This window comes from Nothoprocta perdicaria, unplaced genomic scaffold, assembly GCF_003342845.1.
Source record: "Nothoprocta perdicaria isolate Ctin4 unplaced genomic scaffold, notPer1 scaffold_159, whole genome shotgun sequence".
In the NCBI taxonomy this organism is placed as follows: Eukaryota; Metazoa; Chordata; class Aves; order Tinamiformes; family Tinamidae; genus Nothoprocta; species Nothoprocta perdicaria.
The window spans coordinates 1881617-1895313 of NW_020454749.1; the positions used below are offsets into that span (position 1 = coordinate 1881617).

General features: G+C 35.7%; 1 protein-coding gene across 1 annotated transcript in view; it reads left to right on the top strand.

Annotated features, from left to right (window-relative positions):
* Window positions 1-7176, top strand: part of CRLF2 (cytokine receptor like factor 2) — a 15404-nt gene extending 8228 nt beyond the window's left edge. Inside the window, exons 3-8 of the mRNA XM_026035339.1 lie at window positions 420-592; window positions 2573-2712; window positions 3386-3548; window positions 5048-5159; window positions 6208-6292; window positions 6910-7176. Of these exons, the coding sequence (XP_025891124.1) occupies window positions 420-592; window positions 2573-2712; window positions 3386-3548; window positions 5048-5159; window positions 6208-6292; window positions 6910-7176 (940 nt within the window). The remainder of the gene's footprint in view (window positions 1-419; window positions 593-2572; window positions 2713-3385; window positions 3549-5047; window positions 5160-6207; window positions 6293-6909) is intronic.
* Window positions 7177-13697: the final 6521 nt, after the last annotated feature.

Consider the following 13697-nt stretch of genomic DNA (forward strand, 5'->3'; position numbering starts at 1 on the left):
CTTCAGCTTGTGGCCATTACCCCTCGTCCTATCGCTGGCCACCAGTGAAAACAGCTTGTCCCCTTCCTCCCTGCATTCTCCCTTCCTACAGTTTGATCCTTCCTTTTCTTTATGATTGATATATGAAAAATAACTTTTAGCAGTACAACCTGGGAAACAGGAACATAAAATTCACCTCTGAGTATGGCAACCTGAAAGAAACCTGAAAATTTCAGACCTCACCAAAAACAAGAACTGGCAAGTCAATGAGGTTTTGGTCCTTAATTTTCTAACAGCACTCTAAAACTTCCAGCTTCAAGAAGTTCCTTATGTAGACTTCCCTTTGTAAGCACATTAAAGAAAAAAAAAATTAGCAAGATTAACAAATGTGTTAAGCAATAAAAAAGTATGTTCATTCAACATTCTTTTTTCATTTGTAGATTTAATAGAGGCCAGCTGAAAGCTTGGAAGCCATGTCCCACCTACCTGTTGCATCAAGGCATTAATTCTGGATGTCAGTTTAAGACAGAAGGCTCAACTCTTACCATCTCAATCATGAACAGTAATGGAAGTAAAGAGCTTTTTTCTAAAAGGCTAAAATCTGACTTTTATAGTAAGTGTGCAATAACACAGCTATGTCTTTTGATAGTCCTAGMATCTTGATTGATTTCTCAGTTGTCTGTAGTGTGAGAGTAAATAAATTATATAAAATGTGTGTGCCAAAAAAACCCATAAGTTTTTGGAATTACTAAGGGTGATTTTCATCCCTTGCTCTCACCAGCTTTTACATAGGCAGAAGTTGCTAACAGAGATTAAACAGGATAGAAAGATTCGCCATAAAATTAATTTTCAAAACTAAAATTAAAATAATCAAATATGTGAGTGTGCATGGTTTATTGCAGACCTGCTGAGTAGGTTAGGAACATACCAGGGACATGAACAAAAGTCGGCAATTTCTTGTGTTAGTGCCAGCCTTGTTATCACAGAATCACAAAATGATTGAAGTTGGAAGGGACTTCAAGAGATTATCCAGTCCAAGCCCCTGCTCAAGCAGGCACACCCAGAGCACTGGGCACAGGGTGACATCCAGGTGGATTTTGAAGACTTCCAGAGAAGGAGACTCCACAACCTCTCTGGGCAGCCTGTGCCAGAGCTCTGTCAGCCTCACAGTAAAAAAAATTCTTCCTCACCTGGAGATGCAACTGCCTGTATTTCAACTTGTACCCATTACCCCTTGTCCTGTCTCTGGCCACCACCGAGAAGAGTGGTGGCCAGTGACACCTCTTCCTCTTTACATTCTCCCCTCAGTTACTTGTACATGTTCATGGGATACCCTCTCCATCTTCTAGGCCATCAATAGGCCTAGCTCGCTTAATCTTTCCATGTAAAACAGATGTTATGTGTCCTGTATTTCTAACCTTTCATTCTTTTGCCACCCTCCCTGAGATATGATGCAGCAAATTATTTCTAATCCAAGAGAATGTGGTGAAATTATCAAAAGATTTCAGAAGAAATTAATTGACTCTGTTATTGCCTGACAGCATAAAAGGGACATTCTTCTGACCGGTAGTAGGGATCTCATGCTCCTGTTTTTATTAATTCACCCCCAAAATACATATTTTGCATCACTGTGAGATGATTTTATTGCCATTATCTGGAATTGCATGTAGTAGCAGTATTTAAAGTGGAAAGATATTTCTGRCAAAATTCATGCAGAAGATGAAATATACCAGGCAGATATTATTGAAGAAGTCATTACCTTCCAAATACATTATTAGTGCATTATTAAGATTAGTCAATCCTTTTAGTCATGGCAACTATCTTTGAGAGTGCTTTACATCTCATAATTATATTAACATCTGGCGTCTTAAGGAAAGCTGGAGAAGTAAATTCAAGCAATTAAATAATACTAATGAGTTTCAAGAGGGTTAGATAACAAAACGAAAATAACAGACCAGACTTAASTCTCAAAGCTAAGAAGTCAGGGCATTTGTAATATGAAAATGGACATAGAAGGATCAAAGAAACAAATAATGTTCTTCTGGCAAATTCACGTTCTGCTGCTGAAGACTATCCAATCACACAGGTCAAAAGATTGCCTTCTCTTTGGACCATATAAAAACAGAGAGGAATTGTTCACAGGTAATGTCCCAGTATCATTTCAGATGCCCATGTGTGCTTTTTTGATTATATTGTACAGTATTTGCTAGGCCCATTACAGTGTTTGCCTATATTTAGGCAACTGAAACACATGACATAAAAATTCTATCTATAGCTAATCTTTAGCTGTCTTTAACTCAGAGGGTCCTAGAGTCCTTACTTAAATATTTGCAGTAGGTTCCTGAAGTGAGTTGGTATCTATCAACAGTGAACAATGAACTTCGAATGGGGAATAGGGTCATGGTGCCAAACTTCATTTTGTTGTTCAGTAAGAAGGTCAACTGCCAAAGCGCATCCTTCAAGAAGACTGGCCAMGTTTTTGGCTCACTATTCAGAGAAGAGATGAGAGAAAGAAGGAAGAGCAGTGATTTAAGCTTTATTGAAGAAATAATATTTAAGAGATTATTGCATAATTTGTTTCCTTTGTCCTTAGTAAAGCCAAGTCGACCAGAAAATGTGACCTTCTTGTGGAAAGATGACACTGTTACTGTAAGCTGTAACGAACCAAAGAGAGGTGCAATCTGCTTGAGACTTGAGCTTCAGTATAAAAGCAAGTTTGACAAAGAGTGGCAAGTGAGTTGGATGTGACTTTTTAAATAAGTGTGGAAGAAAATGGAAATATTATCCACATGGAGTATAAAATAGATTTGCTTTCATATTGTCCTCATACCTCCTACTTTAAAAATAGCTGGTAGCAGAAAGCATTTTGATATTTAGATTTCTATAATTTTGAATTACAATTTCTTGCTGAGGACAAATTCATTCAAAATAGGAAGATCTTGGGGGATAACAACAGAAAGCAAGGCAGAAAAAGAAGAGAAAGGAGAAACAACAGGAAATAGAATGAAAGAAAAGATATTAATTGGATGAATATTTTTATTTATTTTGAAATTAGATATTAATTATAATAGTTCATTGACTTAAATCTTTCCAGGCTCACATATATATATATATATTTATATTATTTCTTGAAGTGTCTTTTGTATATTACAAAAAATAACTGTAACAGTACTATATGAATTGACTCTTCCACATCTCAGCATCAGACAATGAGGAATGAGTATGAATGGAATAGGTATTAATGAGGAAGAGTCAGTTGAGAAATGGAGTTCCTCTAAATTCAGAGAAGTTAAATTTGGGGTTGGGGCTTCAGGTTGGCTTATCTCTTATTCTTGCTATGATCATGATAAAGAATTCTGAAACTCTTTTTGAAACAGAAATAATGATAATATACTTTCCTTCTCAGTCCAAAATTTCTACGTGTTGCAGTATTGGAGAGCAAGGCTTTGATCCAAGGAAATGCTATTCTCTTCGAGTCAGACTGAAGAGGCTAGCACCTCAGTGCAATGTAGTTAATTACAGCAGTGACTGGGAAGCAGAAACATTTTGGATGAATGGCACATCATTAGGTAACAGCTGTGCTTCATTCATATATTCTCTAAATGCAAATGGGGGAGGAGGGAAAGACCGAAGAAGAGGATAGAAATGTGCATCTAACTAACATAGCCTTCCACAATGTGACCCCTTCCACTGTCAAAAGAAGCTCCTGTGGAAGTCTGACTGTCTGTTTTTAATTCCCATCCACACTATTCCTTACAGTCTTTGACACTAATAACTTACGCAGTACTCAATAAAGTTAAAAAAGATTTCCAAATATTTTTGTGTTACAGTTGTGTTTAGTGTCCTTCAGTGAAAGTAATGATGTGGTTCCTGGTATATACACATATATATGTAGTGTGTATGTATACATATATGTATGTATGTGCATGTGCGTATAGAAAAATAGGCATTCTCGTGATATATACATAACAGATCTGATCTCTAAATACACCATTTTTTTATGGCAGCTTGTTTCAAATGTTCATCAAGATGAACTACAGGAACAGAAAGCACAGATAAATGAGGTGTAGGTGCTCTTAGGAGAATGTGCTGGGTCAATAAAAATGGGAGCATAGTGGAAAAAAAAGAGATGAAGTGGACACAAAGGCATTATCAGAATTCATTTTGCATGAGACAGCCACATTTAACTGATTACAATTGCCTTGGATTAGGTCTCTAGTGGAGACATATTTCTACTAGTTAACATAACCTAAAGGTTTGATGTGGTGAAGTAAAACACATTCATATCAGCTATCCATAAATTGCTCTTCACAATGCTTTATCAGAAATATGAAAGACACAGATGTCTAGTGTATCCAGATCTGAGTTCCACCTATAGGACAATTTTTCCTGTATGAATAATTCATTAAATTCTTTGGGTATCTATTGGGAGAGCAAAACATCGTTAGTATAGGATAGATTTGGGTGACATTATAAAAGGTGAAGAAAAATATTGTGAATGCTCAAAGGTGCACAAATGCATTACTAATGTGCTGGATTATGCCCTGACACTAGTTCCTTTCTAGATATAAGTGCCTGTGGTTTGGGGGCTTTTTGTTTCTTGGGAGGATGGAGGCATTGTTGGCTTGTTTTATCTTGGGAATTACRAAGTTTTTTCTTGGGAAATAAGAAATTCAAACTTTATATAAAATTACACTTACAGCACTGGTGATAGCAAGTTTGTGTATTTAAGATAGATTTTATTCTAAAATTGCTGCAACACTGTCAGCATGGTGTGGTGGACACAAGAAGGAATATTTAATTTGATTCATTCCAACCACTTTTACTCCTTGTCCTTTGGAGTAAAAGCTGCCTCCTTTGTCATGTACAGAGATAGTTTGGATAAATAAGCATAGTATTTTATTTCATGGTTTGTAGATTTCTTTCCAGCTTCAGTTGAATTTGTCTTAATTATTCCTGATTTTTTTTAAGTCAAAGTTCTAGCATGAGTTATTATTATGAGTAGAGTTATTACTGTTAAAGCAAACAAGCAAATCTTCACTTTTTTTGTGTGTGTGATTATTCCTAGATTCATGTGATGAAATAAAAACTCAGAAAAACACAATAATTCTTCTAAGCTGTATCCTAGCAGTACTTCTAATGATATTTCTTCTTTTGATTCTTCTGTGCAAATGTCAGAGGTAAGTACAATTTTAGTGGTCAATACTACATATTCATTCATGAAAATAAAGCAATCATTCAAGGTCAAAAAAAAAGGTGATCTTTTATCACTTAAGATTCTTATCTGATAAAATGAAGTTAGCTTCAAGATGTAGAAGTCATAGCCTATTTACCACTGAGGGCTAATGCATCTTTGTCTTTAGAACCTCAAGGCCTTTCATTTTCAAAAACAAAGAGAGTAATTCTGGTATAACATATCTCTTCAGGATAAAATTTTGTCTCACTTCACCTCTGTTCTTTCCTAGAAGCTGATTATTTAGAAGCCAGTTATTTTTCAATTGCTTCTGAACTGACTCTCATTTCTTTGCACAACTTTACTGAACTCAAGGTCTGCACCAGAGAGGTGTTAGGCTGAATATACTCAACTTTAATAAGACAATATTAATGCTTGGATTTGCAGTTTAATGACTCAGTTCATGCTTAAAATGTACAATTAGAAAAATATACTGCAAAGGCCCCATTTTTTTTTTTAAACTTCCTGGGGCAGGGAGGGAGGGAACGCCACAAAAGCAGTTCTGCAGAAAATAACTTATCAATAAATGGGACTCAGATAACCTTTCTAGTTTATAGGTTTTTTTTTTTTGTTCTTAGGATCACTAAGTAAGTTAGTGCAGCTGTTCGCTGCACGATCTTTTCAGTTTGGGGGAATGTCACCAGAGAATTTTAAGCTCTAGCTATGTGCTGTATGGAGCAACATGCCACTTGCTAATCAGCTGGAAGTCTGAATGCATTCTAAATTTTTCAAGAATGTGGTTAGAAGGCAGCAGAAAAATCAGTCGTAATACGATGGCCTCATCATTCTGCTGCGATTCTGCTATTGAATAAATCATACCTGGCTTCAAACTGATCAAATGACTGCTTTACAATATTGCTTTCTAACTCTAACACACATAAAAGATAACAAGCCAAAGAACTGTCATATTAATTATATCAGTGGCTACAAAACTTTGTTTTAGTACAGGCTTACATGAGTGAATATAATATAACAATGTAATTTCTTCTTTGCAGACTTCAAAAGTCAGTTATGCCTGTTATACCAGATCCCAAATATGTATTTGCTGATCTCTTCAATGACCATAGTGGAAATTTTGAGGTAAATGTTGTCTTCATAGCAGGGGTGTGAACTTCAGGATGTTGTGAATGGTTTGGAAATTGCAAATTAAACTGGTCTTTTGCACTGACATTTACCATGGATGGTCTCTGACCCCAGGGAACAACACTTCCCTGGTTTGATGTKACCATCCAGATCCTCAGATCAAATGCCCTTGTCCATTCTGTTTGTGTAGTGCACCTTTGGCACTGCATAAACTACTGCATACTGCATAAAGAGACAGAAAAAAATCAAGGAAAGAATCTGGGGGAATCCAGAGAAACTGTAATACATTGAGATATCAACATGGGGTTTGCTTCTGTTTTGCACGTCCAAAGATTACTACAAGCTCTAATTATTTAAGATTCCTTCAGGGTTACATTTCTCAATAGTTAATTCCTTCCTTCCTTCCTTCCTTCCTTCCTTCCTTCCTTCCTTCCTTCCTTCCTTCCTTCCTTCCTTCCTTCCTCTTAAATCCAGCTTGCCTATATTGCTTCATTTTCATCTTTTCCATTATGTTTGATCTGAGAAGATGATATTACTAAAGGAAAAAAGTATCTGTACAACTAGGCTTCTTCTAAAAGATACTTGAGAACTTGCCAACACTTGTATTCTCCTAGGAATGGATAGACAAAATTGAGCATCCAAGAGTGCAAAACAAGGTAGAGTATGAAGAGTCAGAGTGCACCATTGAGGAGAAAAGCCAGCAAGAAGACAAGAACAGTGACAAAGTGGAGTCTAAGGATATCTTCAGTTTTTCAGGAGCAGCTGAAAATGACCATTCCAAAACATCTCAAAATGCCTGCCTGATGCCAGCATCCAGTGCCACAGTTTCTCTTGCTGGTTTCCCAATTTTAATGAATGATGATATGTATGTGATGCTATAATATCTGTATAATATAGCAGGTATTAGAAAATGGTATCATAGCTTGATAGCATGCTGATGAGTTTAGGGGAGTGACTGAATGAAGGGAGAGATTGTCATGGTTAGACTCACATAAGATATCAGGCTATGTTATTTGCCCAGAACTTCTGATGACTTGGGCAGGTTCAGTATATGAAATAAATATCTGATAATATATAAAGTTAGGATTTGGTTTTCTAACTGGGGCTTATTTCTAGGACTAAATTAAGTCCCATTTTCCTGATAGGAATGGAAGAGAACAAGTGATAATCCACTGTACTCAAATCCACTGGGCTCAAACCTTGTGCTTATGGATTGCATAGGGCCAGTGAAAACTATACCAACAATCTTTCCAAGTCAGCAGAGAAAATTTCCCTCACAGTCTTTATCTCATGAAGGCCAGACCATATACTCCTTATTTTCATAGGGATAGGATATTGCTTTGCAYATTATCCTCGTTCTAAAAAAAATATTGCTTTTAGGAGTTCTTCTTCTAGTTTAAAACCTCGTGCTTCATTGTATTCATTAGAGGTCTTYGAAAAGAGAAAATAATAGAACTGTGTTTGGGAATAAAAGCGTGAGGATGTGCCAAATTGTGTGCACTTAGCTCTGTGTAGGCAGTCTTTCCTGAGAACAGCAGGGCTCCTTGGGCCTTCTCTGAGGTCCATCCTCAGTAATACAACCTTAAGGGTTTTCTCTTTATATGAATAAGCAATTTCTTGTAGAAAACACCTTTACTGTTAAAAATGGTTATATTTAGCTGAGTTGCATTTATTTCAAATAATCTTTTAGTTGAATTACCAGTTGTAGATTTTACTTAGGATTTATTCATATTGCATATATCAATTTGTTATTTTCATASTATGTTCTACTGTTTTATAAAACATACCATCTTTAAAATAAACACGATTCTATTTTTCAAATGAAATATAATATGTAATTAGACTTCAGAAACCAAATCTTGCCTATTTGGTAATTTTCCCTGTATCACTTAATTTGCATGTTGTTTGAAAGCAAGTACTGTAGACAAATTATAGTGCTTAAAGCATCCACAGTCTAGTTAAAGTAAATGAATAACTGTAAGTTGACTAAGTGTTGCCAATTGTACATTTTTATTAATTAATTTATAGTGTAATTTGAATATTGTTCAAGTCACAATATACAATAATTAGTAAAATATTTATAATTTAGCATTTTAAAACTTAAGTTCAGGTGTACAGTAAAATTCAGTACATTAGCTTCCAAAATCTGTTTCTTAGTGACTCAGTTTGCATTACAGAGAAAAAAAATTAACAAATTTTCTGACTAATACTGGGTAGACAGTTAGGCATATTCTTTAACACACTCAAAATGTTTTTTTTCTTGTTGTTACTCCAGATTTGATTTTTCCCTAATGCGATGAGCAGGATTTTTCATAGTCCTGACAAATTTCATGCCTTTTCCTTGAAAAATCAGATGATCATCCCATATTTCTAGAAAGTTTTGTTAAATGTACATTTTAAAAGTTTCAGCAGTCTAGTAAGAATATAATACAGTTTAAATTAATACAAACTTATTATATTATTATTTATATTTAAACTCATAATTTCATCAGTATAATCCTCTTCTCAGATGGTTTATATTATAACATGAAAATCAGGGAAATAGCATTGCTTTATACTATGTAAGAACCTTCCCCAGTGATGATTGATACAACAAAATAAGAAGCCATCTCCAGAATGTATTGCTAAGTTACTCCATGCTTGAATCATACATATATATATATATATATATGGCAGTTTATAGTGCTAGCTGGATATCTTAGTTCAACCGTTTTCTGTTGTACAAATATTAGTCTGTCTAAAAGCAAAAAAACCCCCATATTCTGTTGAAATTTCACTTTGGAGAAAAAATAAAGAAGAATTCGTATTCAAATGTACCATTTCAACAGTCTTCCTGAAATGAAACATTCTTTACATTTTTAATAGAAAAATGTATAATATTGTTTATTATATTTTATAGATACATTATTTTTGCATATATATATACACAACTATGTCTATACATTATTTTTGCATATATATATACACAACTATGTCTTTAACAGACTAGAAATTAAAAAAAAAGCACCGAATACTCTTCCAGGTGAAATATTTATTTAAAAAATATTACTCCTGAAGAAAATACAACAGAATATGTTGTAAAATTCAAAACAAGGTAGTTTCAATTTTTATTTTCTGGAAACTCCAGAAAAAGTGCCTACAGAGGTATGAAGAACATGATTTAAGCCTTAGCAAAACTCCAATGTCCCAAATACCAGTGATGATTCTGTTAAAAAAGGTACAACAGGCAATCCGACATATGTCAGATGAGCCATTGCTCATGAAAACCGGCCACTCTGAAGACCCTAAGCAGACTTCTGAGCTCCTCACCCCTGGTGCCCACAGCAGCCTGGCCGTGATTGGSTCCTAGTGGTCCTTGATGAAACCTGGCACTTGCTTGCAAAGGAAGGAAACCTGGGCACATAGGCTGAAGGGAAGTGGTGGCACCCACCATTCAAACAGCTGGGAACCAAGGCCCTGGGGCACATCGGGATTCAGGATGAATCTCCACTCAAGAGGAGAGTAATCAAAAGATCAATCAGTCTGGCTGTGTGGAGCCCTAGCAAAAAATATCTGGAAAGGAAGCAAAATACCTTTATGAACATATGTCTGTATGCTATTTACACCAACATTTAAGAGGGACTGGAAGGAATTGTGACTTCAGATATCAATGTTAGAGATGCATATGGGTTACAGAGCAATATTTTTTCATGTATGCTCTCTAACCAATTTTCCAGTTGTGGGATCAAGACTGGTTTCTCCTTTATAAGATATTGGCTAAAAAAAAAAGAAATCCCTTCAGGAAGTCTGCCAGTGTTGAAGACTTGCAGGAGCATTGTTTTGATTCTAAGACATTCAAGAGAGCCAGCTACCTCTAACAAAATCCTCAGGTCCTCCAAGATTTTGACAAAGTGCTGCATATCACTTCAATGTTCATATAAGAAGGCACTTTACATTATAAAGATGAAACTTCCTCAGAAGAAGTTATACCTATGCCTGCTTGGCTAATGTTCACTTTGCAGGAGAGCCCCGGGGCAACACTGCAAGCCATATTCAAGAGTTTTTGCTCCTTGTGGTTCACCCAACAGAGTCACAGGCTGGRCTGCTGCTTTATGCTGCACTTCCAGGCAGAGACAACTTAGTAAGAGCATAATGTGAGGCTTTCCTAATTTCTTCTCTGCCATTTCCCATTATTTTGTCATCACCTTTTCTTCTCTCCAAAGAGGTCAAACACAAGCCTAAGCTCAGCTCAGCTTGTCTCATTTCATCTCATCTGCTCTTCTCTCCTCTGCTTTCCCAGACAGTTACACAGCTCCTCAGACAGACTCACAGAATAGGCTTCCAGTGATTCATGCAAGCCTAGTTACAAATGAGCAAACAAAGTGGCCAGAAAGGAAAAGGAGTGYTCAACTCCCCACAGTGAGAAGCAGGGTACACTGCAACTTTCATATCATCCTCTTTATTTATTCAAAAGTTGTCATGTTCTTCAAAGGCCTGAATCCCTCAGATGCTAGATCTTGTTCCTAATTATATCCCACAGAAAGGGAGAAACTGTGTATCATATGGTAGTCCAGACTAATTGAACTATATTTTCACAACGGCAGAACAAACAGACTGTATATTTATTTCTCATGCAATTTATGTGCTAGCTGTACTAGTGCTGAGCCAATTTACATTGCTAGATTGAACATCTATCCTGTTTCCTTTGCATTTGATGTCTGATATTCAGTGAGAGGAAGAAGAGGAAGAAATCACACACAAAAAGGGACTTATTTGAACTGCCTTGCAACTTCTGTTTTCCCTCACATTTTCTGTGTTTTTAATATTATTATCTAGGGTTTCATAATTTATTTGGAAATACTTTTTCACATTATTGAATGCAAAATTTTGAGTGTAAAATGCTTGCTTCTTTTGTAGCGAACCAAAAGGTTTCTAAAATGTTATTGATAAAAGCTTTCAAAAACATTCTTTTTTTTTTTTTTTTTGTTAACTTAGATCTTTTTACCATCACTAAATGTTTCCTGAAAGAAAAGTGATCTGTGAAGATGAAAATGGAGGAGGAGGACTCACTGAATACTTGAAGGTCTGGACTAGATGTAATCATTTTCCCCATGCAATAAATAGAGAATGACTTCCATATAGGTCTAAACTTTTCAAAATATAAAAAGCAAACAGTTCTTTGGGTGCAAAGAGAAAGCATAGCTCTAACTATTATTTTCTTACTGATTAATCAGATGTCTTATAAGTGACCAGTCATCTGCGCATTTTCTCTGCATAGACTTCAAGAGCTTTTTCCTGCACATTTCTTGCTGGCAGTTCCTGACACAAGGCTATGTGGATGTGAAATAGTAGGTGCACACAGCACCCGAGCAATTAAATCCTCCATAAGAAAAAAAAAGTCMCAGCGGGTTGTGATTCTTCTCTCCTTTCTGTCCTGATGGTCCTGGTGGGAGGACAGAGCTCTTTCCTGTAAAGGACCAAATCCATGTAGGAACAAGCTTTCCCTGAGCTCCAGTAGAAAAGACAAACAATCCACATGAAAACAGAGTGAAGGCTCTCTTCTGAGAGACCAAAGGAYTTTCTACTGCATTTATACCTTACATTTTTCAGCAGGCAATCCTAGACTTCATTCTCCTTATTTTAAGATTCTTTAAGTTCACTGGTTCACTCAAGCAATAGTTTTCGTCAGTAGATGTCAAACTGGATCTATAAAACAGATCACTAGCATTATCAGCTCTGTATATAGGAATTAATACCTTGGAAAGGGGCAGAGCAGGGTGTGCAAAATTATACTGTAGAGCAAAAGTGATAGTGTACAACTTGCCTCCTCCACTCAAGAGACTTTCTCATGGTGTTCTCAATGTGACATTCTCTCTCCTCATGATGCATAAGAAACATCAACAAACTGTTTTCAGAACTGATATAGAAATATATGTATATAAACATCTCCATATTTAAATTATCTACTTTATGACAATAGAGAGTCATATGTGCAGGTAAGTAAAATGCATAGAGAAGACAAGACATGAGTAGGAAGAATTAGAAACAAAATCACTTAGTACAGATTCTTGCATTTCTGGATAATARCTTCTATTTACAAATAAATAAGCATATGAAAATATTATACATGTGAAGATGAATGAATGAATGAGTGAATGAATGAATGAATGAAAGAATGAAAGAATAAATGCATATATACATATTATATAAATTATATATATATATATATTATATGTACATAGCAAAAGATTTCCCAGTAAACCACACGTTCATCAAAGAACTGGGCAAGCTGGTCATTGTAAGAAGTGGCAAAATGATTTTAATCAGGTTCTAGCTGGAGGATAGTAGTCAGGCATACAGCTTCTTTGAAAACTATCAAAATAGCTTTGCAAGTTATTGCCTGAGCTGAGGGACCAGCTTGGCAGAGTAGTTTTAAGCAAGTCCTAGATCAAAGCAATAGTTTTCCAAACCATTCTGTATTCCCTTTGCAATCATCAGAAGGCAGTCAAGCCCTTAGGTACCATGCTACAAGCAGCATGCCATAGACTGCCATAGGGCAGTCTAGAGTTTACTTATGTTTATTGACAGCTGAGTGATAAGAGCATACTGTAATTTCAAAGAATTTTTTTCCAATACTCAGTAAATAAGGTAATAAAGTAACATAAATAAGATATTATCAGCCTCCTATACTAGAATTTGTAAAAGATTTTTGAAATAACTGAGGTAATGCTAGTAATACCAATGAGATAATACCTATGATTACAAGATTCGGAATGTCTGAAATATTATAAAGYACGCCACGCTATTTGCTAACCAGCACTATTATCAATGAATACTAAGTGGCTAGGACTTTACTTTTCAGAGYTTTAGAATTTTATAGTTGCAAAGACTATGAAAAAATCGAACAAATATTCTCTCTTGACTATATTCTGCTYCCTTTGCTGTTTTTTTCCTGTTTTCAATATACCCAAGAACTATCATTACTTAAAGAGGTTCCTGCTCTATACTGCTGTTAAAAGACGTCTAAAATATATCCTCTGCTGTTATGTTCTTGGATGGTTATTAACGGGAAGAACGAGATCATATTCAGTCTTTAACAAGAAAACAAATGGGTTGATAAATAGCTCTGACATAGACATCTCGTTTCTCCCAGTAGCTCTTTAGGACAATAAGAAGTCTATGGAAAAAAGCACCAGACCTTATTTTGGGATAGACATGTTTCTCTGGGCTTTAGATCCATCTATCCTCCTCCTTCCTCTACCCGTCTAGTCTGGGATGCTTTTTAAAATTATGATGATTATTATTTTGTAAAAGAGTTGAKTTTCAAAAGAAGGGTGAGAATAGCTCATATGGTGATTTTAAGGCATATGGGATCATAGAATCATAGAATGCTTAAGGTTGGAAGGGACCTCCAGAGGTAATC